Source organism: Buceros rhinoceros, unplaced genomic scaffold (assembly GCF_000710305.1).
Source record: "Buceros rhinoceros silvestris isolate BGI_N320 unplaced genomic scaffold, ASM71030v1 scaffold1437, whole genome shotgun sequence".
Classification (NCBI taxonomy): domain Eukaryota; kingdom Metazoa; phylum Chordata; class Aves; order Bucerotiformes; family Bucerotidae; genus Buceros; species Buceros rhinoceros.
The window spans coordinates 32,446-59,128 of NW_010422571.1; the positions used below are offsets into that span (position 1 = coordinate 32,446).

Below are 26,683 nucleotides of genomic sequence, written 5' to 3' on the forward strand. Positions count from 1 at the left end.
CTGCTATGCCAAACCACGATGCTATTCATGTGAGGATGGGTGAGGTGTATCCTATTTGATACACAAAGTACCTCTTTTTATGAGTGTGTGATGCTTATGCTGATTATGTTTACTGGTAAATCTGAAGTTAGATGATGGAAGGAGACAGCTTAATTTCTGAAGTATAATAAATGCCAATTCTTTAGTTAAACTTGTGCCGTGTTGCTGTACAAGCACTCTTTAAACTGTCTGAAATGAGAATGAAAGACGTAGAGGAGAAAAAGTGGTTTCTTGACACTGAAAATTCCTTTCTATTAGCTTTTTGCTGCTATTAAACCAGGATTCAGTCTGAAGATGTTGATAATTTTGTGCTTTGGTTAAAGCACATCTTTCTACTACTTGTAATCAAGAACTTTTCCAAATGACATATCAAAAGCTGCAGACCATATTCTGCCAGCTAGGACTTAGAAATAAGGCTTTTAGGAATGATACAATTTTATTATTTTCTTGAATTTTAATAGCTGCCCCTGAAGAGGAAGAATTAGTATTTATCTGCTGCGCCTGTTGGTCTGTGTTGTGATGACATCCTGCTGTCTGGTTTTGTTTCTTTCAGGAGTCTATTTAAAGGAAACTATCAACCCCCTTCCTTTTTTACCCTTCAGCGGCTTACAGATGTTTGTGTAGAGGCTTTGCTTACTATAGGCGTTGCTAGTTGATACTTCGTGTTTCCATGTGTGTACTTTGCTTAACACTTTGAAACACAGCATTTCAATTTACAACTGATGTTGCAGCTCCAAAAATACATCAGTAACTTTATAGTGTGTACTCAGTGTGTGCTTAATTCTTGACAGGAAAAGGATTTCATGCAAGACTTCTAACTGTTTGTTTTGGTGTTCTCTGTTTTTAAGTAGGTGTATGTGATACTTACCCTTTTGAGCTTATTGGCAGGGAAACTCAGTGTTCAATTGTTAGTCTGTTAAGCAAGACTTACAGAAAGCCTCTTAGTGTAGTGGATTATATAACATGCAGCGAAACTCATCTAATATGGTTAGCAATAGAGAGTAGGGGTGAAGTGTCTGTTAGAGCTCACTGAATGACATGGAGCTTAAAGCTAACAACCAGTTGTTAAGATTTCTTGTTGTAAAGTTAAAAAAAAAACCCCAAAACATCCTAACCAAAAAGGTGAGGTTTTTCTGAGCATGCTGTTTGCTTTAAGCTGAAAGCTGGGCATGCACCCATACCCAGCGGCACTTCTGGATAAACAAATGTGTCGATACTATTCACATCTCCTGTATGTTTAGCTCTTCTCACTCTTGATATTGGATATTCCACTTCCAGGTAGTCCAGCAACCATCTGGAGCCATTGTAAAGCAAGTATCCACACTCCCACAGCCCCCAGCGCTGACGATACAGACATCTGCTGAGGAAAGGAAGCCACTGAATACACTTGTTCAAACTAACCGGTTTCCTGCAGGTAAAGTGGAACCTCTTTAGTGGAGAAGGGAAGGGCACTTGTTAGAAGCATGTCAGTCAGACATCTGTACTTGTTAAAATACTGTAAGCTCTTTGCAGTGAACTTTCTTTAAACCGTGATGCTTTTGAGAGTTGTTTCCTGAGCCTTTGCTTTTTCCTTCAACAGGTTGAGGTTGATGCGTAATGTGAGTTTGTCTCAGCCAGTCAATTTTCACTAAAACCTTTCACTGGTCAGCACAGAGGAGGGTGTTTGCTGAGAGTGGGTAGGAGGTTTGCCCATACAGAATGTGTAGAATGTAAGACTCCAGACTGTCTGGTTTTCAGATGGACCTAATTAGTTGTTACTGAGTCTGCAGTAACCTTTGCCAGAAGTATGAACTGATTAAACAGCGTCCTACTATGGCATGTTCTTTGTTTTGTTTTAGGTGCCATTCTGAAACAAATTACCCTGCCAGGAAATAAAATTCTGTCACTTCAAGCATCTCCTGTTCAAAAAACTAAAGTAAAAGAGAATGGAGCAACATCCCTCAGGTAAAAATAAAAAATATCGGAAATTTACTATAGGAAGGAGCAAAAGGAACAGGCAGCAAGTATAGTGGTGGGAACGAAGCCCAAATAAAAGGACATTTCTTTAGAAACTTGTTTATGATGTTTTTCATAAGGTGTTTTTCATGTTACAGTATTAATTGGCACTGGGGAGTCTAAAAATTTTGACCTCATAGCAGAAGTTAATTATTATTAATGTGAGAAAACTTATCTTGATGAGGATGGATTTTCATCATGCTGTCACAGGAGTGTAATTACATCAACTATGTGCATCAATATGTATCAGTTTTTCACTTGTAGAGGAGGCATCTTGATCTCCATCCTATGAGTACTATTAACTAATCTAAAGCAAAGTTATCTTGTGTTAAAAGCTCTCCACAGGATTAAAGCAGATACAACCTGTTTTTTACAGACATCTGGATAGCATTGTTTGGACTGGCTGGTAACCTGTCTAAAGCTCAGTGCTGTATTTTGAAATCTTTTATTAACTCCTTTTACAAGCTTGTTCCCATATGTAGAGGTGAAAGTCTTTGACTACACCTCTAATTACAGCTTCTGGCATACTCTCTAGGCCTTTAGATTACAAGAGTGCTTAAAGCTTTTAGTCCTGGTAACTGATTAACTTTTCAACAGCAGAAATTGTTTTTGTAGCTCTGAAATATGTTGTTGGAAGTGAGGTACAGACTGTCATAAGCATTATTGGTCTTGAGAGTATAAGGTGAGCTTGAAGTTGCTCTTCCAGGGATAAAAGCAGACATGGCATCTTCATCATGTTGACCATTTGGCTTCTCATCTCTTGAAAGCTACAGCTTTGTGTGTACTGATACAGAGAGAGAGCTGTTGTTGATGGTGACATACAGTATACTTAAAACACTGGTAGCCAGAAGTTGAAATGAAAAGCTGTTAAAGCGATATCTCTGTTCAGCTGCTTCAAGCTTTTAGGAACTATATTTCAGGGTTGTAAATTGGGATGTAATTTTTTTTTTCAAACATCACTATCCAAAACTATGATTAAAACCCCAAACAACAGACAAATTCTTCCCCAAAAAACCCCAATTGGTTTTTTTTCTGTGATTGTCCAGTTGGAATTGTCAACTAAAGTTGTTACAGAAAAAAGTTGTTCTTTGAATTCTTCAAGTTCCTTCCTGAACAGTTAAATTCTTAGTGTAGGAAAAACTCTGTTTTTACAATGTGATCCAGAATGTATTTCTGTTCTTGCTTTTGGATTATGATTTTCAAAGTAGCTTAAGTCCATGAGAATTCAGATTTGAAATCTCTAAATCACCTTAAATTTTTCTAGAGACTCTCTTGTCTCTGAAGAGTTTATGTTTTTGGATACACCCCTGGTGCTTCTTCTATTCACTACTGTAACCAAACTTCCTGACTTCAAAAACTACATTGAAGAATCTTCATATATCTGAACCTGGACAGCATGTACCTCAACTTTTGGCTTCCCTCAGTCAGGTATCTGCGTTGTCCGAGCAGGTCTAGCACCATGTGGTGTTCATATGGCCTGGGCAGTCAAAATTTCCCGGTAATCTGTGAAGTGGTTGCTCTCTTCTGTCCTGACTTTCAGTATTCCCAGCACATCTATTCTTTGTGACTTGTGATCCATCAACTGCTGATCATGTGTGAGGTAGAGAGAAGCACTTTCAGGTTTTGTGGTGAGATTCATTACAGGCAGAGAGTGTGTCTTTTAACTGATGTGATTGTATGTGTAACACTTCAGACTGTGTGCTCTCATTGCAGTATGTCATCGAGCCTGAGTCCCCCTGCCATGGTGTGAGTGGGTTAGGTTAGGATTTGAGAACATGGAACTCACTAAGCTGTACCTAATAAGCTGCAACTTGACCTTGTCTGCTCTTCAGCTGGTTGTTTTAGGTTGCATGAGATGAGCAGTAGAAAAAATGGTGATTTCCACCTCCACCCCCACCCTTAAAAAAAAATAGAAATTATTTCAGCTAAGCATGGGCATTGCTGGCACTTGATTGATACCCCCGTGGCATGTATTATAAAGGGCAGTCTATTTTTAAAGGATCAAAGTTTTTATAAACTTCTCTACATACTTCTGTAAAGTATATGCGCTAAAGCACCCTGGCGAAAATGGGATACATATTTTTATCTTCAAATATTTGTTTTGCATCTATTCTATTTAATAGAGTTGTTCTCCAAAGCGCATACAACTCTGAGTGACACAGAGACAATGGAGTGGAGAACATCTGGGCAGCTGCTCCTCCTGCCCCATGGTGTTGGGAAGCACTGGTGGCTCTTGGTCTGCTTGGCATTCTTCTGTCCCATGTAGCTGCCCGTGATGGTGCCTGGAGGTTTGGGTTAAGTTTTCCCTTTGGATGTTGTATAAAATGGAGTAACTAAAGATGGTTTCAGTAGAAGACATATGCGTTGGTCAAACACCAGAGGGTGCCACAGACTCACTTTTCAGCCAATACAGGCAAAATCGTAGATGTGACATGTATCTGCATTGCTTGGGCTTCTTTTCCAGTGGAATATTCAGTATAAATGTCAAGCCTGACTTCATGCAGGGTAGCGCTCTACTCTGAGTGCTCTGAGTGCTCTGAGTTTTCCCCGTTGTCCTGATAAGCTTAAACCACTGGAGACTTAGAATGGCTGGGAAAGCTTGACTTCTGGGGGTGACATGATCAAATGAAAAAACATTAATGGAAGTGATGTAGAAGAGGGGCTTTACAGAGGGATTGCTGAAAGTGAAAACAAGTCAGTATCCAGCAGAAACGTCTGTGTGTATACTCTGGAGTATTCTAAACATATCACCATAGTAGAATGATTTCTACAGGTTACTCAAAGTATGTGATACATTACCTAAAATGGTTGAGATTTGTTTGAACAGCAAGAAAAAAAAATAGGAGAAAGTACAGACTTAACATGGCTTCTAAAGCTTATGTTAATCTTTAGTGAGCACATCTTCTAAGGAAATGTAATGATAATTTCTTTGGGTTAAGCAAAATAAGTGCAGCAGTGTTTTCAGTAGTGCAAATTAATCTTTCATAAAGGCTGGTGACTCGGTGACTTAATACAAAGTTATGTCCCACAGTGAAGAAATTAGAACTGGTCCTTAAAACCAGTACAGGTAGAGGTGTCGTCTGCTTGCATAGAAGCTCTTGTATGTGTGTGCTCATAAGAGAGACTGTGTGCATGGAAATATTAAAGAAAATAGTAACCTGATAAAGACTGGTTTTAGAGAACTGACACGGTGTGTGTAGAAAGGTGGACAGATGTATTGTATAGAAGTTTGCCTCCTTCTTGCTTGAGTATTTGGAGTATGTGGCCAGATTCAGGAGCCTCTGTACAACAGGTACGAGGCTCTGGAAGTGGAGGGCCGTCTGTGGAGGATGTGGATGACAGTCCATCTACACCAGTGGTGTCTCTAAAGTCAAGAAAGGCCTATCCCCCCGAATCACGACCACCTCCACGAGGAAGAAGAAACAGGTTTTAGTTGTAGGCAACTCCCTCTGAGGGGAACAGAGGGTCCAATATGCCAATCAGACCCTCTTCATAAGGAAGTCTGCTGCCTCCCTGGGGCCCAAATAAGGATTTCCCAATTAGGAAATTCCATAACTTAGTACAGCCCTTAGACTGTTACTTATTACTGATCTTCCATGTAGGTGGAGAGGAAGCTGCAACCTGTAGTCCAAGAGTGATCAAAAGGGATTTCAGGACCTTGGGACAGTTGGTGAGGCAATCTGGAGCACAGGTTGGTTTTTTTTTTCCTCTCTCAGTTGTGGGCAGTGACATTGGAAGAAACGGAAGGACCCAGTCTATTAACACATGGCTCTATGGCTGGTGTCACTGCCACTGTTTTGGGTTTTTTGTCAAGGGTCTTTGCTCAGGAGCTTGCCGGGCTTTAAAATAGACTCGAAGGGGGAGGTGGATGGTATCAGGCTTGCCTGTGATGAGGTGTAGGGTGATACACCATGGTTAGAGGGACAGAGTACTAGTGAGGGCCCTCAGCCTGTTGCTCTGAGGCTTGCTGTGGATGCTGCAGCACAGCTGAAGTCTTACAGAGGCTCCTGAGGTAAGAGGAAACAGTGGGGAAACATTGGTGAAATATCTCAAAGGAATTAAGGGGATTCCTCCAAGAAGGTGACATGGCTGGCAGCCCAGCTGAAGTGCCTCTACACCATCGCACACTGCATGGGCAACAAACAGGAGGAGCTGGAAGCTACCTTGCTGCTAGAAAGCTACGAGCTGATTGCCATCACTGAAACTTGGACGAATCAGAAGTTACCTTGCTGCTAGAAGGCTACGAGCTGATTGCCATCACTGAAATTTGGACGAATCCCATGACTGGATGCAGCTATGGATGGCTACAGGCTGCTCAGACGAGGAAGGAGGGGCAGAAGTGTTGCCTCCTGTGTCAAGGAATGAGTAGAGTGTGAAGAGCTGTCCCTGAAAAACAGCCACTAGCAGGTTGAAAGCTTATGGATAAGAATTAGAGACCAAGGCAATAAAGGGAACCTTGTGCTTGGTATCTACTATGGGCTGCCTGATCAAGGGGAGCCTATTGATGATGCCTTCTTACTCCAGCTACAGGAGGCATCACACTCGCAGGCTGTCGTGCAGCTGGAGGACTTCAACCACCCAACATCTGCTGGAAAAGAAGCACAGGGAGCTGTCAGCTGTCCAGGACACTCCCGGAATGCACTGAGGAGAACTTCTTAAGCCAGGTGATAGACAGCCCCACCAGAGGGGATGTGATACTGAACCCGAGGATCACCAATACATGTGAACGTACTGGTGATGTCAAGATTGGAGGCAGCCTAGGCTGCAGTGATTATGCACCGGAGTTCACAGTCCTGAGGGATATGGGTCAGGTGAAGAGTAAAGTCAAGACCCTGAATTTTAGGAAAGCAAAATTCCAGCTCTTCAAGGAGGTAGTCAGTAGGACACCCTGGGAAACAGGCCTCAGGGATCAGCAGGCCAGGACACTCCCGGAATGCACTGAGGAGAACTTCTTAAGCCAGGTGATAGACAGCCCCACCAGAGGGGATGTGATACTGAACCCGAGGATCACCAATACATGTGAACGTACTGGTGATGTCAAGATTGGAGGCAGCCTAGGCTGCAGTGATTATGCACCGGAGTTCACAGTCCTGAGGGATATGGGTCAGGTGAAGAGTAAAGTCAAGACCCTGAATTTTAGGAAAGCAAAATTCCAGCTCTTCAAGGAGGTAGTCAGTAGGACACCCTGGGAAACAGGCCTCAGGGACAAAGTAACAGAACAGAGCTGGCAGATCTTTAAGGATGGTTTCCATAGAGGACCGGAGCTCTCAATCCCCAGGTGTAAGAAATCAGCCAAGGAAGGGAAGAGACCAGCATGGCTGAATCGAGACCTGCTGGTCAAACTAAAGGGCAAGGAGGAACTGCACAGGCACTGGAAGCAGGGACAGGTGTCCTGGGAAAACTGTAGGGACCAGTTGTGCAGTGATGAGGTCAGGAAGACCAAGGGGCGGCTGTGGTAGCAACAGACGACGAGAAGGCTGAGATACTCAACAATTTTTTTTTCCTCAGTCTTCGCTGACAACCTCTGTTCTCACCACTCCTGAATTGATGGACTGCAAGATGGGAACCAGGGGAGCAAAGACACTCCCACTGTAAGAGAAGATCAGGTTCATGACCATCTAAGGAACTGAACATACATAAGACTATGGAACCTGATGAGATGCCTCCCAGAGTCCTGAGGGAATTGGCTGATGTAGTAGCCAAGCCACTCTGCATGACACTTGAAAAGTCCTGGCAGTCAGATGAAGTCGCTGGTGACTTGAGAAAGGGAAACATTGCACCTATTTGTAAAACAGGTAGAAAGGAGGACCCTGGGAACTACCAAGCTGTCAGCCTCCCCTATGTGCCTGGGAAGATCATGAAATGGATCCTCCTAGAAGCTACGCTAAGACACGTGGAGGACAAGGAGGTGATTTGAGACAGCCAGCATGGCTTCACCAAGAGCAAGTCCTGCCTGCCCAACCTAGGGACTTCCTACAACTAAGTGACTACATCAGAGAACAAGGGAAGAGCTATGGATGTCATCTATCTGGACGTCTGTAAAGCCTTTGACACAGTCCCGTATACATCCTTTTCTCTAAATTGGAGAAAGATGGGGGTGATGGATGGACTGTTTGGTGGATGAAGAATTGATTGGATGATTGCATCTAGAGAGTAGTGGTCAATGGCTTGCTGTCCAGATAGAGATCAGTGACAAGTGGTGTCCCTCAGGGGTCCATACTGGGACCAGCACTGTTTAATATCTTCATCAGTGACAGTAGGATCAAGTGCACCCTCAGCAAGCTTGCAGATACACCAAGCTGAGTGGTGCAGTTGACATGCCTGAGGGTTGAGATGCCATCCAATGGGACCTGGACAAGCTGGAGAAGTGGGCCCCTGTGAACATCATAAGGCACGACAAGGCCAAGTGCAAAGTCTGCACCTGGGTTGGGGCAATCCATGGTGTCAATACAGGCTGGGAGGATGAAGGGATGGAGAGCAGCCCTGCAGAGAAGGACTTGGGGCAGTGGTGGATGACAAGCTGAACATGACCCGACAATGTGCACTTGCAGCCCAGAAGGCTAACCCTATCCTGGGCTGCATCAAAAGCAGCATGGCCAGCAGGTTGACAGAGGTGATCCTGCTGCTCTACTCTGCTCTGGTGAAACCTCTCCTGAACTACTGTGTCCAGCTCTGGAGTCCTCAGCATGGGAAAGACATGGACCTGGAGGTCCATGGAGCCAGTCCAGAGGAGGACCACAAAAATGACCAGAGGGCTGGAACCCCTCTGCTGTGAGGACAGGCTGAGAGAGTTGGGTTTGTTCAGCCTGGAGAAGAGAAGGCTTCAGGGAGACCTTATTGCAGCCTTCCAGTACTTAAAGGATGCTTATAAGAAAGACAGGGGATATCTTGCAGTCTTTTTAGCAGGGCCTGTTGTGACAGGACAAGGGGTGATGGTTTTAAACTAAGAGGGGAGAATTAGACTAGGTATAAGGAAGAAATTTTTTACAATGAGTGTGGTGAAACACTGGCACAGGTTGCCCAGGGAGGTGGTGGATGCCCCCTCCCTGGAAACGTTCCAGGTCAGGTTGGATGGAGCTCTGACCAGCTCAGGAACTGATGTAGTTGAAGCTGTCCCTGCTCACTGCAGGGAGTTGGACTAGGTGGCCTTTGAAGGTCTCTTCCCACCCAAAGTGTTCAATTATTAAAAGCTAAAATGATTTTCTGAAACTCTGTGCTATAGTTGTACCTGAGGTGCAAGTATCCTTACCTGGGTTCTGTAAACAGCTCCACTGGGGTACTGTCAGGTTCCAGCATCTGCAGCTCTGATAGCTTGTGATCTGTGCTCTTGGTTCTTGCCGTGCTGATTTTATCTCCTTTATCAGCAGATCCATGACAGTCACTGCACTTCTGTGTGGTTGTTGTCTCTGCCACCAACAAAGACTTCTCTGTAGAGGTTGTTAAGAGGAAACGGGAGTGTACTTGTGAAGATCAGTTAGCGCTCAATTAGCATGCAGTGAAGCTTCATTTATGTGCCTGTTGGAAGATCAGAGTCTCTGTTAGGCTGATAGAGCATGAGGATACACTTGGAACTGCTCAGCTGCTGATTGTGAATGGGGTAGAAGGGAGGAAGCTGTTCTGGCAGTGGTGACTTCGGCTTTGAATCCTAACTGTGGTCTTCTGACAGTCCTGGGGTTTACTGCTTTTCTTAGCATGATTTGATTTGGGGCACAAGCCTAGTCACGAAGCTACAGTGTCTAGTTAGACTGAATGAATAAAGCTGGTTTGAGAATCTCTTGGGTCTTTTACCCTGGGTGAATTGCGTAGAAACCCATAGCCATGAGGACACACAAAGGAGTGGCGGGAAGAGCAGAGGAAGGCTGGAGTCCTTTCTCGGCCAGGCTCCTCTCTGGAAGTTTGTGGGAGAAGACTTATACTGTAGAAACCTATTGAAGCCCAGAGGAGAAAATGCATCAATAGTTTAAGAAAAAAGTCCTAATGCTTTCTTCTGTCTTTTGAGTATTGCTCAAACACAACCCATGTTCTAATAACTTCAGCTTCTGCCTATTGCCAGCAGAAGATGGCTTCCAAGAGATGCCATTTCACCTAAGAGTAACGTTTCTGGCTAACTCATTGTTCAAGAGCTGTGTAGGCTGCGCAGTATTTTCTGAAGGTGACCTTTATCAAACCTTGCCAAAAAATGCTCTTCAAGAGGCGGGGGGTGTGTGTGCACTTTGGTTTTGTCGTCTTTGTTTTCAAAATAAAGACACCTTCAGATTAAGTGCTTCCACTTGTGTATATTAATACTGCAGACTTCTGATCTGGGTGGTCCTGAACACTTGAAGCCGCTGCTAGGGCCTTTGTGAAGCAAAAAGGCTTTCTCTTGATGATCTAAACTTACTTGAAAATAACACTGCCAAAGTCCTCCAAAAACTTTTCCCATTTAAGATGCATTCACTAGTTTTAACTTAAATGATCTTGAAAAAAAAAAGCTGAGGCACACAGGCTATTTGCTTAACATGATCTTTGCCATAACTATAGCTAGTCTGAGTTATGTTAGCCTGAATTATTGCAGAGTTGACATTTTATTTTGATCACGTAGTTGAAAGCTGCTACGGCAGAATCCAGCCAGCGGAAGGATGTTAAGAACTAGAGCTCTGCCACTGGTCTTCAAAAGCCTGACATCCTCCCGCTACATATATGAGTACTGTATGGTAGCACTAATTCAAAGGGCAAGATCTGGGCTGGTTCTGGAACATAGACAAGGAGCATTTGTGTCTTACTTTCTAAGGGAACTCGCTAAAAGAGAAGTGAAGATCAGGTCTGTACTAGCATGCTCGTGCTGTAAGCTTCAGTTCATAGGATAGGCATCTCGGTCAGCAAATGGGCTTGTTTATAGTTCAGTGAGTCACTGCACAACTTTATTCAACAGGTGGTTCTACCTAATGATTTAGTTTTAGAACAAGTTTCAGGCTCTAAGAGTGGTGGCACAGGGTAAGGGGCTTATGGGGCCTTTTAATCCAGATTTACCTCAGTCCTTGGTTTCCAGGCTTGCTCAAAATTGATGTAAAGGGTTTGCATGCCTGACAATTGAGGCATTGGTCAAGCCTAGCCTTTGAGAGGTGCTTCACTGAAGAGTGAAAGCTTTTAGGAGTCATCTGCCCTGTCCACACCCTCCCTAAACACCTCTCGTATAGGGATATCATTTCAAGATACCTGAATGTGGTTGTTTGTTGATAGTTGAAGAGGCTTTTTCTTTGTATCCATTCTGAATGAAGCATAAAATGTTTTTCTCCTTAGCAGAGATGAAGATGATGTAAACGATGTGACTTCTATGGCTGGAGTCAGTCTTAAGGAGGAGACTGCGTGCATTTTGGCAACAAACTCTGGGCTCATTGGTACAGTTATCCGCTCTTGTGAAGATGAGCCTTTTCTCTCCTCAGATGTGCTTCAGAAGAAGATCTTGAACATAGGTGAGAACAAAGCATACATGACAGATCTGTATGGATATAGTATTTCCTTGCCTGTTTCATCAGCCAGCCTCTAACCTTTGAAGGAGGAGCTGGAACTATTGAGATCTGCCATCTCAGTTCATGTTCTACCCAATTATACCGAGCTTTTACTTCCCCTTCTAGGAAGCAACTATTCTTTTAAGTTTTTTACGTGGAGATAGTCTGAAGCGCAACCAGAAAAAAGAAATTGGTGCCACTTTTACATGTGAGAATGGAGCAACTTTATTACTGTTAATGGAACACACATCGACCATATAGATGCTAGTGTCAAATGAATCACTTAAGGGTGCTTTCCTATTACTGCATCTCCTCACTTGACACGACACTGGCTTTCCTAACAGCTTTTGCACTCCTCAGCCTGATCAGATGTATGTACTGTATTGACCAACATTACAGTTCCTGCCCATGTGATTAGGAGGACATTTTCTGTCATGAGTTAGGGCTGGGCCAGCCACTAGGCAAATGCCAGATGCTCTCTATTAACCCTTCTCCCTCCCCGAAGGGGAAGAGAAAGGGAGTAACGGAGAGACTTGTGGATTGGAAAAGAAAACTAAAACTGCTTTAATGAAAATAATAACAATAAAATGAAATATATATATAGATATATACAAAACCCAATCCTCTTGATGGCAGCTGCATCGCTGACACCACTGATGCTGTTGGCCCACACTGAGGAAGTCCCAGACTGGACTCAGCAGCAGCCGGGAACTGGATTCAGGAGTGGATTCTGGAACCGGATTCAGGAATGCACGCGTTGGTATCAAAGGCAGAACAGACAGACTCTTCCTTCGATGCCAGACATTGGAGAAGAGATGTTGACCCTTGTGAACCCTCAGCCTTATCCCAAATGTGACATCTATGGGATGGAGCACCTTGTTGGTCAGTGCAGGGTCCCCTGTCCTGTCCGCTCCTCCCCGCAGGTGCAGCCTCTCACTCACTGCACCCCCATCATGGCACACGGGATTGAGCAGTGACCTGGGTCTGCACAGGAGCAAGTACAAGCCAGAGCCTTTCTGCACCCCAGTCCCTGGCAGTAACTGCAAACATCAAGCGTTGTTACTGCTAGAAGCAGACACTGTCTGTGAAAATATGCCGTTACCTTCAGACAGTGCCGTCAGTGAGAAGAGACTGAGCTGGAAAGTGAAATCACTGCACAGAATGAGTTCTGGCCTAACTGAAACGAGGACAGCTTTAAACTGCCAATATGCACAGGGCAGACCTTCGTTAAGGTCTCCAGACTTCTCCCTCTGTGGAAAAATCTTTCATTAATTTTATGCAAAAGCAATGTTAAAGTTTTTGTATCAGTGAAAAATACTGTTGAATGGCTTAAGACTGAACTGTAATAGGAACGTTTTATCTCAGCTGATAAAAAGCAAGATAGTAACTTGCTTAGCAGTGTTGTACAACATCAGAGCAGGGAGCACACGTTTGTACAGCACCACACTGATGGGTACCAGTGCTGTCAGTGCTGTCTACAGCAAACAGGATGAATCTTGCTCGGTTCCTTGCTCCTGCTCTCTGCCTGCTTGCTTGCCATACTGGAACAGTGAGTTTTACAGCTGAGCGTTCAGGAAGGCCTGCAGTTCCTACGTACAGTCATAATTGTGTCACAGGGGTTTAACTGCATGATCACAAAGGCTGTTTCCACACAACTCGTTCTTAGTCCAGACGAAGCAGCTAGCCTATGATGAGCATGTGACCTGCAGATGCTGTCTGCTGCCTCTGCACATCCCACACTCGCTAGCCATTTGTGCTGTCTGAGCTGTATGGGGCATAGCTGAGTGAAGTTAAGTGCTGTGCCATGAGTGGAAAAGGAAAAATACACATTGAAACTGGTGCCTAGAAGCTTTTCTCAAAATACAGCAAAAGGTTAACTAGTCATCCACCGGAAGCAGTTACAAGGGAAAATAGCGAGCTTTACAAAAGCACAAAGAAAAAGTAGAGTAATTATCTGGTTTCGGGTGTGAAGACCATGCATTGAAAGTTGGAAAACACAAGCCTAGCTGTTTCATGGCTGGCGTGGTAGCTGTTCCACAATGATAATAATTATTCATGTCATAAATGAAAAGTGTTTTGATTGCCAGGAAAGGAATACTGCCAGGGAGTACAGCAGTTCAGAAAATGAACATTTCTTCAGTTGAACCGAGCCCTCTTGGGTTTAGAAAGTGTGTGTGTGTGTGTATAGAGGGAGGTCTTGACGTCTGGGGGGACTTCATTCTGTTTTGAAGTTGATGTTTCAGTATTTTGATAGTATAGTGGAAAACTGTTGAGGAAGTGTTGAAGGGTGCTTGAGCAAAATGAGCTTTGCACTCAGCTAAGGTACAGACCAGTGCTTAGTGGCCAAGATCAAACAGTGGAACCAGATCATATCTTGGAAAACGTAGATTCTCTGTGTCTGGTGAGATTGCTACTCATTTTCAGTCAGAGTAGCAAAGGCAGATGAAATAGGTGATTAGTTTTTTTACAGTGTACTGTTTATCCATTCTTAACACTCCACTTGGCAATAAATACTGAAATGGGTTTTGAAGGTGTGCTGTATATTGCATCATAAAGTATTACAGCTGCTGTAAATGCAGTGAGGGGCAAGAAAAAGCACTTCTGACAGGTACGGCGTATGAGGCACGTGAAACTGCTGCCTGCTATGCCTACCGGGGAAAAACCACTGCCGTCCCCGTGTCTTGATGGAGTCGTGTTGAGTGATCGATGGTGTCAACCACGGAAAGGCTTCTCTGTTGGCAGCCTGCAGCCGCAGGAAGGTTGCAAAGGTGATGCCCAGCAGTGGGCTCAAAGCTGGGACGGCTTTGCCCGGAGCTGTCACCAGCCTCGGTCGCAGCTGCTAAAATGTAGAGAGGCAGCAGCAGCCTGAGAGAAAAGGTTGAAGGTGATGGCACGATGACCTGCCTGGACTTGATTGGTGTTGTCCGAGCTGCTCCCGTGGGACGGGTGGGACTGGCTGCCCTGTGACAGTCAGTCAAGACAGGTGAGAGGGTCCCATATGCCTGGAGTGCGCTGCAAAAACCATCCCCATTCATCGAATAAATGTCATGAGTTGTTAACAAGTGCGGTGTCAAGCAGGGCAAAATGTAATTCTCTCTTTTTTTAATTACTGGAATTAACAGAATATGGCACTAATTTCTACAGCTACTGCTTCTCCCCCTCCCCGAACACGAAGCTTGATTTGTGTTCTTATTAACTTTGTCCTATAAATGACCTTGCAAGGAGAGTGGTTCTGGAGGCTAAGTGAAACAATGTCTATATTTTCTGAAGCTCCAGGCTAAGTTTTATTAATGTAATGTCTAAGATCTTTGAAGTTGTGACTTTACCAGGAAAATCATAATCTCCAAACCTTTATTCATAATGGGTATGACTTCCAGGGGGAACAGAATACCTGCTGTGCTAATTATTTCAATTATCAGCTACTACTAAAACACGTAATGGATTTTCTCTGCTTCCACAGGTGAAAGGCATGACATTATGGAACTTAACTCTGATGTTGTGAACTTGATCTCCCACGCTACACAGGAGAGATTACGAGGACTCCTAGAAAAACTAACTGTAATTGCTCAGCACAGAGTATCAACCCACAAGGTAAAGGAAATCATTAAGCAAGTGTTGCACCAAAGTTTTCCTGCTTTGCAGCCTTGAAGGTAAAACCTCTTCCACGTAAAGACACATCATATGCAATATGTGCATTTTCAGTATCTACCAAAGGCTGGTTCTGCTTTAACTGTTTATAGCCTCTAACTATTCCTTACGTTTTCCCTTCGACTTGTTGGGTAGGTGCTCTTAAAACTCAGCATAAGAATAAATGTATGTGTTTCTCCTCTTCCATAGAGGTGGTGGCTGTTACACAAAATCTGTCTTGCATGGTAAATGTAAAGCTATTTCTGAATGCTCTTGGTGGTCGGGTTGATGTAGGGGTTCGTGTTTGCTTTATCCATTTACTGTTGGTGGAACTGCAGTACTGGCTTAGTAAAAAGCCTTGGGAAACCAAACTGAGCATTTTATTTTTAGAAAGTGTTCCCTGTGAAGACAGAAACCCCCTTTGATCTTACAAGTTTCTGTAACTTTTTTTCCACCAGTGCTACTTAAGATGCCCTCCCCTTCCTCTCCAATTGGCTCCATTCAATATAAAGTATATTGGATTCCAGTGATCCAGTATCCCCCTGGGTGCTTGTATAGTACAGATGGATACAAACTTACTAGTGGCCAAAATAGCTCTTTGAGGCTTTTTTTTTTTTGTCATTCAGTAATAAGATACTAGTTCTTACTTTTATAAGTGTCAAGCTGGTTTAGAAAAACATTGCAAGTTAGAAGCGGATTACCTGTCAACTCTTAAGTTCTTGTTTGTTTGAGGGGTTTTTTTTACATGATCTTAATGAAATTTAGCAAGAACAGCTAACTGATGGGATAGGAATTATTTTCGTACTGAACACTTTTTGTAGGCTTTTAAACACTGGAGAAGCAATAGTAAAGAGCAGAAACTATCTGGAAACTTGGAAGTATTTACAGGAGTATGCTCTTCCTTGCCAAAAGGAGATACAGTAGAAAAAAGAATCGATACAGAAAAAGTACAGAGTTCTTTGTAAGACATCTTTAGAAATCTGCACATTCTGTGTTGTCTCTCTGAAGTGGGAGATCCAAGAGAGCTCATGAGCAAAAGTGAGGTGGAAGCTGAAGTCCTGAGTAACCAGTAGGATTTAGTGTCTTGCAGACACCAAGGACAAAAGGGAATGTTTTGGGACAGTGGGCTTGACAGAGCTGATTTCTTTCTCATGAACTAAAACAATAGAAAAACTGATAGGTTTTTGTCTGATTGAATTGCCAGAAGCAGCGATAAGGTTGTAAGACTGCAATAAGCTTGCTTTCTTTTCCTCTCTCCTCAAAAACAAACCAAACAAACAAACCAACAAACAAAAAAAAGTAATGGGCATAATAATCGTAGAGACTAAGGTACCCTCTTCTGTTAGGAAGGTGGTATTCCACTGCAGAGGAGTGTCCTACAGGAACTGCATTTGTGAGTGATATTATTGTGAGAGGTGCTGACAGGCTTTTAGACACACTACAGGGCTTTGGAGCCCTTGTTATGTATTTGTAGATGTATTTACACAGCCCTGTGCTCCATCTGCCCCACTGTTTGCCCCTGTCCTCTTTTCCATCTTGGCTTGTATCAGTGTACAATGTGGGCTCCATGTGTTTTTAGAGAATTAACCAGATCCTTTCCAAGAGGGTTGGGTAGTTGCCCTATAAGGCTTTGTATTGGCCTATCTTCATTACAAAAAGACGGACAGCAATAGGGGTAGGTATGGTGAAACCCAGCTAACTACTGTTGGGGAAGAAGTTGGTGTAAAAAGCTAATAATTCATGGGATCATACTCAGGAAACTCCTCCCAGTTTGCTCAGCTCATGCCTAGCAGCTTACATCTGATGGGTAGCGCTGTTATGTTACCTTGTAAATACCAGCCTATGCAACAGAGATACGAAAACCTTGGTGGTCTGGGAAAAGAATGAGGAGAATCTGAACAGCTTCGGAAAGCAGACAGGAGGAGACAAAACAGAAGAGAAAAGACGAGTTGAACTGTTTGAAGACCAGTTGAAATGAGCATAAATCACAACAAGCTCTGATAATGTCACCCTTTTTGCCAGTTAATGACCATGTATGGGAAATGCCAAGGATGAAGCTTAAAGAAGTATTTTTTCTACAGTCGGCAGGACGTGGCATACTCCACCATATGAGTCTTCTAAGCTTAGGCCACGTGTGTAATAGCTATGCAAAAAGATTAATCAGTTTTTAGAAATAGAATGAATATGTGTGATTATGTCGGGGGAAATAATGAGTATGTAAGTAATCAGGTGATACAAGCTTTGGATGGGGCAGCGTACAGTATACACGATAGGCAGAATGATCCCCGTGCATCCGGTACTGCGAATAAAGAAATGCCACCTTCTTAATGCTACACTGGAGTTAAGGAGTTTCTTCCAATTTTTATTAACAGCCCTGGAGAGAGAATGTTGTCAGGGTAAGAGTTTCATACTGTGCCACCATGTAGGCTTGCCAACTTTGTCCCCCCCCGGCTTTTTTTTTTTTTTTTATTCTTTAGAAACGAATAAAGAAATGCCACCTTCTTAATGCTACACTGGAGTTAAGGAGTTTCTTCCAATTTTTATTAACAGCCCTGGAGAGAGAATGTTGTCAGGGTAAGAGTTTCATACTGTGCCACCATTTAGGCTTGCCAACTTTGTCCCCCCCCGCCTTTTTTTTTTTTGCTAAGTTTAAGGAAAATACCAAAAAGGTATGTAATTGGAAATTACTAATTTAATTAGGATAAAACGATCATGGCGGGCTCTTTATCTGAAGTAGGTATAGCCTTTCAGATTGTTGTAAGCTGCTCTCCGTGTGGTGACTCGTGTTGCAGTGCCTTTATAGAGCCTTGGTAAGACCATGAAGGCAATTAGGTAGCTGGTTCCTCAACTGCTTCCCTTCTGCAATCTGAAGAACTGATGAAGTATAAGAGTATGCATGTGACATAATATGATTCCTGTGACCAGAATTAATAATGTCAGCTAAATGATACGGTGATTAAAAACCATTTTTGACGTGGATGGATCAGCACAGCATGGCTGCTCTTCTGCTGTGTTGGAGCACATAGCTTCAAGAGGCACAGTACGAGCTTAAAAGGCTCCCACACTGAGGCTGAGCCTCTGCAACTGCCTCTGCTCCGTCCTCAGCAAGGCTGCTCAACGTGACTTAAACTGTTCAGATTTTGTAGGAGAACTGATCTTTGTGGGGTTTATTCCAACTTCTTTCCTGGTCAACTGGAGCACAGCTTCCCTGTCTGTGGGTTTTTTCCTTTCTGCCCCTGGACATGCAATACACTCCTGGTGCTAAACTGCATATGCTTTAGTCCGGTTTCGGATTCATTTACAGGTACGTGACACTCTAGGAAGGAAGTTGCAGATCGCAGAGAAGGTGTATAGCTGTTCTTGAATTTGTTGCCAGCTCTCTTCTCACGAAAGACATACCTGGGAATGCTTTGCTTCCGTGCTGCATGTTTCGAATATGTGTAAATGTAAAGCAAAATTTTGGTAGGAATGGGCTGTGCTTTAGAACATATCTGTGAGGAAGTCTTGAGTGTATGCATTTTTCTTGAAGAAAAAAACCAATAGAGAAATGAATTTCATAACAAGATTGTATAGATACACTAATGTGCTATTGTTGTGTGAAAACAAAAGCTTCCTTCAGGATAGCAGAAAAACTTTCTTTCACTTTTGGTGAACTCCAGTTAAAAAGTTATTTTTACTTTAACCAAGTTAAATTTAAACTGCAAGATATAAAAGTTCAGCTTTGGCACGTGCAAATCTAACCATGCTCCGTATTGCGGTTACGTGCTTTATCTATCAGTAACTTGACTTCTGGCCTCAATTACACTTGAAACTTTAGTTTTGTTGGGATTGCACTGTTGTAGCTGGGCATGGTTTGGCCTTGTGTGAGGAAGTTAAACTGTTGTATGGATGAACACCGAATCCAACTTGCTTCATGATAACAGTAATGGCTGTAAGTTATGAACAGGCATACAGTGTAACGTTGTCTAAGTAATTCAGTGCTAGATGATCATGGAAAATAAGTTTATTGAGTAGGACAAAGTATAACTGCAGGTGTTCCTCTTCTAAAAACTCCTGAAAAAAGGTATCTTAAAACAGTCATTGATGAGCTCTAATATTGTTATGGATGCAGCCATTTCTTATCCCATTTAAGCTCATGGTAAGCACATTGGAGTGCTTCTGGTTGAGAGGCTTGCATTCCTAATTGGCATAAGGTTGTGGTTTTGGCTTTAAAAATGTAAGTATCTGACTCTGACTTTGGGCATTCCACAGCAAAACACTTGTGAACTTTGGAAAAAATAATTTTCTGATAATACAGTGTTAAGGGTCGAGGGACCGAGGTAATAACTCCTCGAATTCCTTAACGATCCCTTCTGTCTCTAGCGAGACAGAAGGAGTTTAAAGGGGAAAGAAGAAATTCACACCTCGGTCTGCGTTTGGGAAACTGAAACAAACTTTTAATAAACAATAAATCCACACCACTATACACTACTATATATATATGCACAAACCAAGAAAGAGGGGGAAAAAAACGAAGAGAGGACTTTCTTCTTTGTCCCTTTAAAAGGATTGCAGCACAGTGGTGGATTATTATAAACTGCTGCTTCAAAACAAATTGTACTAATATACGGAGACTGACCTAAAGTAACATGTTTTGTGGGGAGCAGTAAAAATAAAAGGCAGAGGGGAAAGGATTGTTGGAGTTTTTTTGCAGAGCCGTAGACTCTGCTTGGAAAAGAAAGTCTCCTTAATGGCAACACATGGTGTGATCTGAGCAGCAGTCAGCAGTACGTGACAATGTAGTGGCTCATTGAGAGGGACCAAACTTAGCACCAGAAGAGGAATTGATTTTATGCTCCGACTGTGTTGTGAGAATTCAGACTGGGAGACAATGGTGCCCCACAAGAAGGCTTTTACTTTCCTCCCAGCTTTTAAAAGTATATGACTGGGTGTGGAAAGAAGTCTGAATATAATGTGTTTGAAAACTAAAAATTTAGCAACTGAAGTCACTGATAGTCCATGTATTTAAAATATACCCTTGCCTAAAATATAGCTGTAAAATAGACTGTGCTTATTGCAGAACAGTTGTGTGTCAAGGTTCCTTCATTAAAATGTGAGACTGGGTTAGGAACAGAAAGAAGGGCTGCCGAAAGTATATAGTGTGTTTGGCTGGTAAAAGCCCGAGGGTGTATTTCTGAGGAAAAGACAGGTTCACAAAGTAACAGAGAAAGATGATGACTCTGGGACGTGTTAGAGAGTGGTACAGACAGGTGGCACAGACACACCTCGTCTAGAATGGGCTCCCTGCCTTATTTTGCCTAACGCCCTCTGGCCAATGCATGGCTTAAACAGCCTGTCTTCAGAAGAGCAGAACAGTGAAACCAAGCTCTCCATTGCCAGTTGACCATGTTTTAGATCTTTCTTTTCTCTGTCATCTTTCCTATCCAAAGTAAAGCTAAACTCTGAAGGCAAAAATAGTATGAAAATTAAACTGTTGATTGTTATTTTTGAGACCAAAAGGACCGTAATCTCGTTTCAATGCATACCTGTCCAGTTATTGTTGGAACTATTCATTAGTATTCACTGGCCCAGCTTTGCACAGGGGGCTGGACCAGATGACTTCTGCAGGTCACCTTTCAACATAAAACATTCTATGGCTTGAGAGCATCTACTGAGGCAAAAAATTGTATTCCTAAAGCTATAAGAAACCATATATAATTTATGTAATTTTCCCCACCCCCTAGATTCATTATAACTACTTACACCACTCCGCTCCACAAAACCTTTTTTTTTTTTTTTAAATAACCAGAGGATGCTTGTTTCAAATTCTGGATTAAATGGCTGAAACTAGAACAACAAACACTAGAAACTTAAAGTCAAATTTTATTTTTTCTTCACCCTTTCTCTTTAAAGGGAAAAGGATGTGATGTTCTGCTGCTTTACAATTCTTTTTTTCTGCTCTTAACCTATCCAGAAGACAGTCTTATACGTAAGTTTATTGGATATGAAGGTGATGTTTAAAACATTTTTAGCCTTTAGACCTAAAGACTTAACTGTTGTTACAGCCAAGATAGACTAGATGTTGTTAATGTCGCTTGTTCAGTAACCTCTTACTAGTCACAGATGCCAGGAAACATGCTTCAGTGGGGAGGAGATGTGTAAGTGACTATCTACCACCCAAAGTCGTCCTAAAACAGCCTCACTTTTCAGCTTTGAAAAAAGAGTGGTGTTCTTTTCAGGTTGTTCCCATTGGGTTTATTAGTTCTAGTAGTATATATAAAAGTCTGGTTGTCTATAACACACTTCTGTTTCCTAGGGGAATGATAGGTACATCGTATCTAGTGACACCAGAGCACAGCTGAAATTTCTTGAAAACCTTGATCACCTAGAGAAGCAGAGAAAGGATGAAGAGGAGCGTGAAATTTTGCTTCGAGCAGCTAAGGTAAGAACTTCACTTCTTGCTGTCCGAGTGGTGTCCTTTAGACTAGTGAACATCTCCAGGTTTCTCCTATTACTGCTTTAAATGTAGGAACCATTAACCCTTTAACCAGAAATCCATAATGTTTAGGATAGCTTAGGTGATACAAAAAAAGATTTTCACTTTTTACATTCATTAAAAATTCATGGGAGTTCTTTCAAATGTGTGGTGAGGTGAAATCTTCTGTTGAGATTATTCCTACTGATCAAAATGAAATAAAATAAATATTTACATTGAACATCCATTCTGGCTTTATTTCTGGCTCTGAAGTTGGTATGTCTTTCTCCAAAATTTGTGTATGGCACTGCTTGAAAAGATGGGTTTGCCATGCTTGCTGAAGCTGCAGCCTGGTGAGATCCACCACCGTGCCAGATGTGTTTGTTTGCTATAGACAGATCAGAGGGCTGGCCTTGGAGCTGGTACCCTGGCATCTGTGAATCCCTCGTGGAGCCACAGTTAGTACAGAATAAGTACCCTTCTTCCCCCATCCCTCCCCTCAAGGAGCAAAAGAAAAAAAACAGTAGATGTTGTTACATCAAATGTGACTTGATCATCTTCTGTTTGTTGAGGTTTTTTTGTTTTGTTTCAAGCTGAATCCTGGAGCCCCTTGAGTGGAAACCTAATCTAGAGTTGAAAGAATCATGTTGTACTTGCATGAGTGCAACTTCCTTTCTTTCCTGTAATTCCTGTCCTTTTTAAGTGTCTGCTGCTGACATGAACAACATCATGCCTAGACTGGACCTGACTGACAGCGTTAGCATCATTTTCAGCTTAATCTTGCTTCAGGCTAGAGCAGAGGCAGCCGGCCCAGATGAGGGGAGGGGGGGTGCGCGTATGTGCGTGGAGGGGGAGGGAAGCCAGTCTGGACTGAGGCATTCACCCCTGGAGCTAAATCTTTCAATCACCAGAGAAAATTGTCATTTATTAAATATTTAACAGATACAATGGTGTTTGGATGCCAGTAATTTCTATTCAATCTTTTTCTTCTTCTTTTGGTAGAGCCGTTCCAATAAAGAAGATCCAGAACAACTGCAGTTAAAGCAGAAAGCGAAAGAGGTAGGACTTCCCAGTTACCATGCTTGCCTTTGTGTGTTGCGAGAAGGTTGGCAGCCCTGTCCTGGCAATTAGGTCAGGGTTTATTTTGCTGCTGCATACCATTTGCAGAGGCCTTGGGGAAGGACAGGAACTGCCACAGGCAAGGGCAGTGCTTCAAATGAGGTCAATGAATTATGAGCTCTCTTTTTTAACATTTTATTTTGGTAGTTTCAGTCCTGTCTAGAAACGGTCCTTTGTAAACTGCAGCAGTACACTCGGTAGGAATATAATGTGGGATTAGGGAGGGGGGGGGGAAAAAAAACTTTGAGATTTAGCATCTGGGACTGTACAATAGGCTACATTTTTCCAGGGTAATTGTTCGTTTTGTAAATCTGATACTGCTTATAATTCTTTGGCTGGGAGGCGGTACTGGGATTTAGTTTTAAATGGAAAACGCCTCTGGCTTTTAATTTTCTGGGCCCAGCAGTTTTCTGTTCTGGAATGGAGCCCTTGTTTCACACAGTTCATGTTTAGCTGCAGGGGTTTTAGTTTATAGCTTAGACCGGTTAAGCTTTTACTCCCAGAGGCCTCTGCATAGCAACTGTAGAAATCAACAAATAAGTTCATTTATGTCTGCAGCCTCCTCTCAGTAGCTGACTTTTTACATTTCCCAATATCCATTTCCTGACTTTTCTAGCCTGAGAGAAAAAAGCTCCACTAATTGGAGCTTATTTTAATTGAGCCTTAATATTGGATCTCACTGGAGTTGCCCCCAGAGCTACTGGGAACAGAATGAAATGAAAGTACCTAAGGTTGAAGATGTGTGTGCATGTGTATGTGTGTGTGAAATTTTTCACTTGACCTACAGATTCTTTTCCCTGCTGAATAAATCATCAAGCCTGTTCACATTTCTGATTAAGGATCTGACAGCAGACGATAATAAAGACAATTGAGGTGTGAGACGTGTGATACAGAGCTGAAGAAATTGGTTTCTATAGTTACTTGACTGATTTCATGCAATTTTTAAGGATCTTTGTGCTAAATGAGAGTGATTTTCTGAGCAACCTTTTTCCTTAACTGTGCCTCTTGAACTATGAAATTTGTTGTTGCTTAACATTGCTGCACTTGGCTCCTAGGTGCCAGCAGCAGCAGGTTATTTATGAATGCTTTAAAGGCCCTTATTGTTTGGATTAATGTCGGAGCCTAGGCAAAACAAATGGAAATCCAGTAAAATAGTATTAGAATCAATGCTCTGGATTGGCACCATAGTAGAAGAAATTTGTAAAATAAGAGGAGAGAGGAAACTTGCTTTGCAATCTTTTAATTCTTTCTTTCTGCTTACAACTCTTTCTTCATGCGCTCAATGTGTGAGTACAGCGTTGCCCTAAAGCTCTTCTTGGTTTGCCTGTAGTGCCACCAGGATCAACAACCAGTGGGTGATGATAATTTGTCTTGTTTTGTAGGTGGCTTTACCTCTGCATTATCTGGTTGTTTCTAGAGGTTCTTTCTTTTGATAAAACACTGCAAAGTGATTCATTTATGCAACTTCTTTTCTCCTTTTCTCTGAACAATAATGCGTAGGATCCTGAAAAATACTCTGTGATTCCAATATTTAGGACAGAAAAAAGTTAAATTTTTGTGCTTTGCGTCACTGTTTAGATTGGTTGGTATTGTTAATGAGGTCTCTTTTTTAAAAGTGGCATGTTGGTGTACAAAAAAGGAGCCAACAGAGGGAGAAGGCATCTTGAGTTAGTACTTAATGTTCTATTAAGTGCTTCAGTTCACAGCCTTCAGTGCATCTTAACTTGTGCCAGACTAACACAGCCTTCATAGCATTTGTCCTGAATGTTTCTCTGTGCTGTGCTGCTCTCAGAGTGACAATCTCCCAGCTGCTTCACCAAAAGAAGAGGAGGCAGAAAAGAAGAGGAGGCAGATCTGTCTCTTGGGACAATGCAGATCCTTGTGTCGGTATTGTCTTGCACTCTGTCTTGCTGCTTTGTTCTCCGGAGAATGAAGCAGCCGGAACTTCTCTGTCCTCCACGTGCCACGTGGGAAACCCACCTTCTATGCCAGGGGGGCTTTCTCATCTGTGAGACCATCTCAAGCTTGAGTGAAAATGAGCCCAAGTGCAGCTGGTCAGTTTGGGCACTTCATTGACACTTTGGAGGTAAATGGTCAGCATTAAGAAATGCAAACATGAGTAGAGCTGGAATAAGAGCTCTACTCTAAGAAACAACAAATATCCCAAGGCTGACACTGGTACTGCAGAAGCACAGTGTATACTGGGATGATAGCCTGTCTGTCTTGGTGATTGTGAGTGTGGCCTGCTCCTAAGAAACCACACTTGGGGAATTTTGATACCTCTGTTAGCTAGAATCAGATCCTTTCCAGGCCACTCTTGAGTACCCACTGGAAAGCCTGATCTGATCTGCTTGAAGTTCTTTAGGAATTAATACAGGCCTTCCTTCCTCAAAGCTGTCTTTTATGTGTTGATGGTGACCCCCGGGAGAAGGGAGAGGGTGTGGAGTAATGACAGCGGAGCATGTTCTAAAGCAGCGTTTCCCCAAATGCAGAGTGTACATCCTAACAATGAATACTCATAAATCCAGGGCGTGCTGACATCCAGCAGCTGGAGGCAACATCTTAACATTGCTGGAAGTACATCCAGAGACTCGGCAGAGGATTCTTTTATCCAAAGGGCTACACATAACTGTTGTGACCTTTTCGTTCCTTTTTGCATGACCTATTGCCTCAAACTTCCCCTATGCTAAGTCATTTCCTTTATTCTTAGTCTAGGTACCTTGCTGTGAATGAAGTCTTTATTTACTTCCCCTTGTCACCTGTTTCAGCAAATTTTAATACCTATGGAAAGTGTGCATTCCTTCTGAGACAGCTGCAAGCAAGGCTTGCCCCAGGCTGCTCCTTTGTGCACTCAACAATTTTGTCCTTGCTTACCTCATGGGCCAGCTCTTTGTGCAATGGCATTCCCAAAGTCTGGGTAAATTACCCCTGCTTTTCATTCAGCCCCATCTGCCACTTAAAGCTGAGAGGATACAGTCCTTACATTGTCCCTCACGTTTGCACTTTTAATCCGTAACTTTATTTAAGTGCTTTCTGCTATTTCCTGTTCCACTTTCAACTATACTTCCAGGTACGAAGAAAATGTTCAGTTGATGCAATTCTTGTCACTGTATTTATCTTTGGCTTCTGAAATGAGCTTCTGACTTCAGAAGACTACTCTTTCGGCTTTTCTGAAGTGAGCTTAGTTAAATGGAGTAGCAACATAGAATCATTTTGGTTGGAGAGTAGAATCATAGAATCATTTTGATTGGAAAAGACCTTTAAAATCATCAAGTCCAACCATTAACCCAGCACTGACAAGTCCACCAGTAAACCATGTCCCTACATGTCTTTTAAATACCTCCAGGGATGGTGAACTCCACCACTTCCCTGAGCAGCCTGTTCCAATAATTGACAGCCCTTTTGGTAAAGAAATTTTTCCTAATGTCCAGTCTAACCTCCCCTGGTGCAACTAGAGGCCATTTCCTCTTGTCCTGTCACTTGTTACTTGAGAGAAGAGACCAACCTCCACTTCTCTACAACGTCCTTTCAGGTAGTTGTAGAGAGCGATAAGGTCATCCCTCAGCCTCCTTTTCTCCAGGCTAAACAACCCCAGTTCTCTCAGCTGCCCCTCATAAGACTTGTTCTCTAGACCCCTCACCAGCCTCGTTGCCCTTGTCAGGTGTAGGATGCTGTCAAATGTGCAAGCATGCCATACGAACAGTGCATCCCAGAAGACCTGTAAAAATGTCAGCAGTAAACAGCGTGTACTGTAAATTTAAATATAAACCCTGATGTTTTGTACTTCTGTCTCTGACGTTCAAAAGTGAATGTGCTTGTAGTATGGCTTCAGGAAGCTTAAGGCTGAGGCTGGGCAAACCTTTCAGATTGTGTGAGCGCAAGATCGGTGCTTGGGGTTGAGCAGGTGAACAGATGTTGTATTGACAGCATCTCTTCTTGTTCCGTAGTAGCTACCTTCATC

At 42.8% G+C, this 26,683-nt stretch overlaps 1 protein-coding gene across 1 annotated transcript in view; it reads left to right on the forward strand.

Moving 5' to 3' along the window:
• The window catches only part of TAF4B (TAF4b RNA polymerase II, TATA box binding protein (TBP)-associated factor, 105kDa), a 56,109-nt gene that overhangs the window by 9,669 nt on the left and 19,757 nt on the right, over positions 1-26,683 (forward strand). The window contains exons 4-9 of the mRNA XM_010140069.1: positions 1,318-1,453; positions 1,878-1,983; positions 11,317-11,486; positions 14,983-15,113; positions 21,445-21,570; positions 22,606-22,662. Of these exons, the coding sequence (XP_010138371.1) occupies positions 1,318-1,453; positions 1,878-1,983; positions 11,317-11,486; positions 14,983-15,113; positions 21,445-21,570; positions 22,606-22,662 (726 nt within the window). The remainder of the gene's footprint in view (positions 1-1,317; positions 1,454-1,877; positions 1,984-11,316; positions 11,487-14,982; positions 15,114-21,444; positions 21,571-22,605; positions 22,663-26,683) is intronic.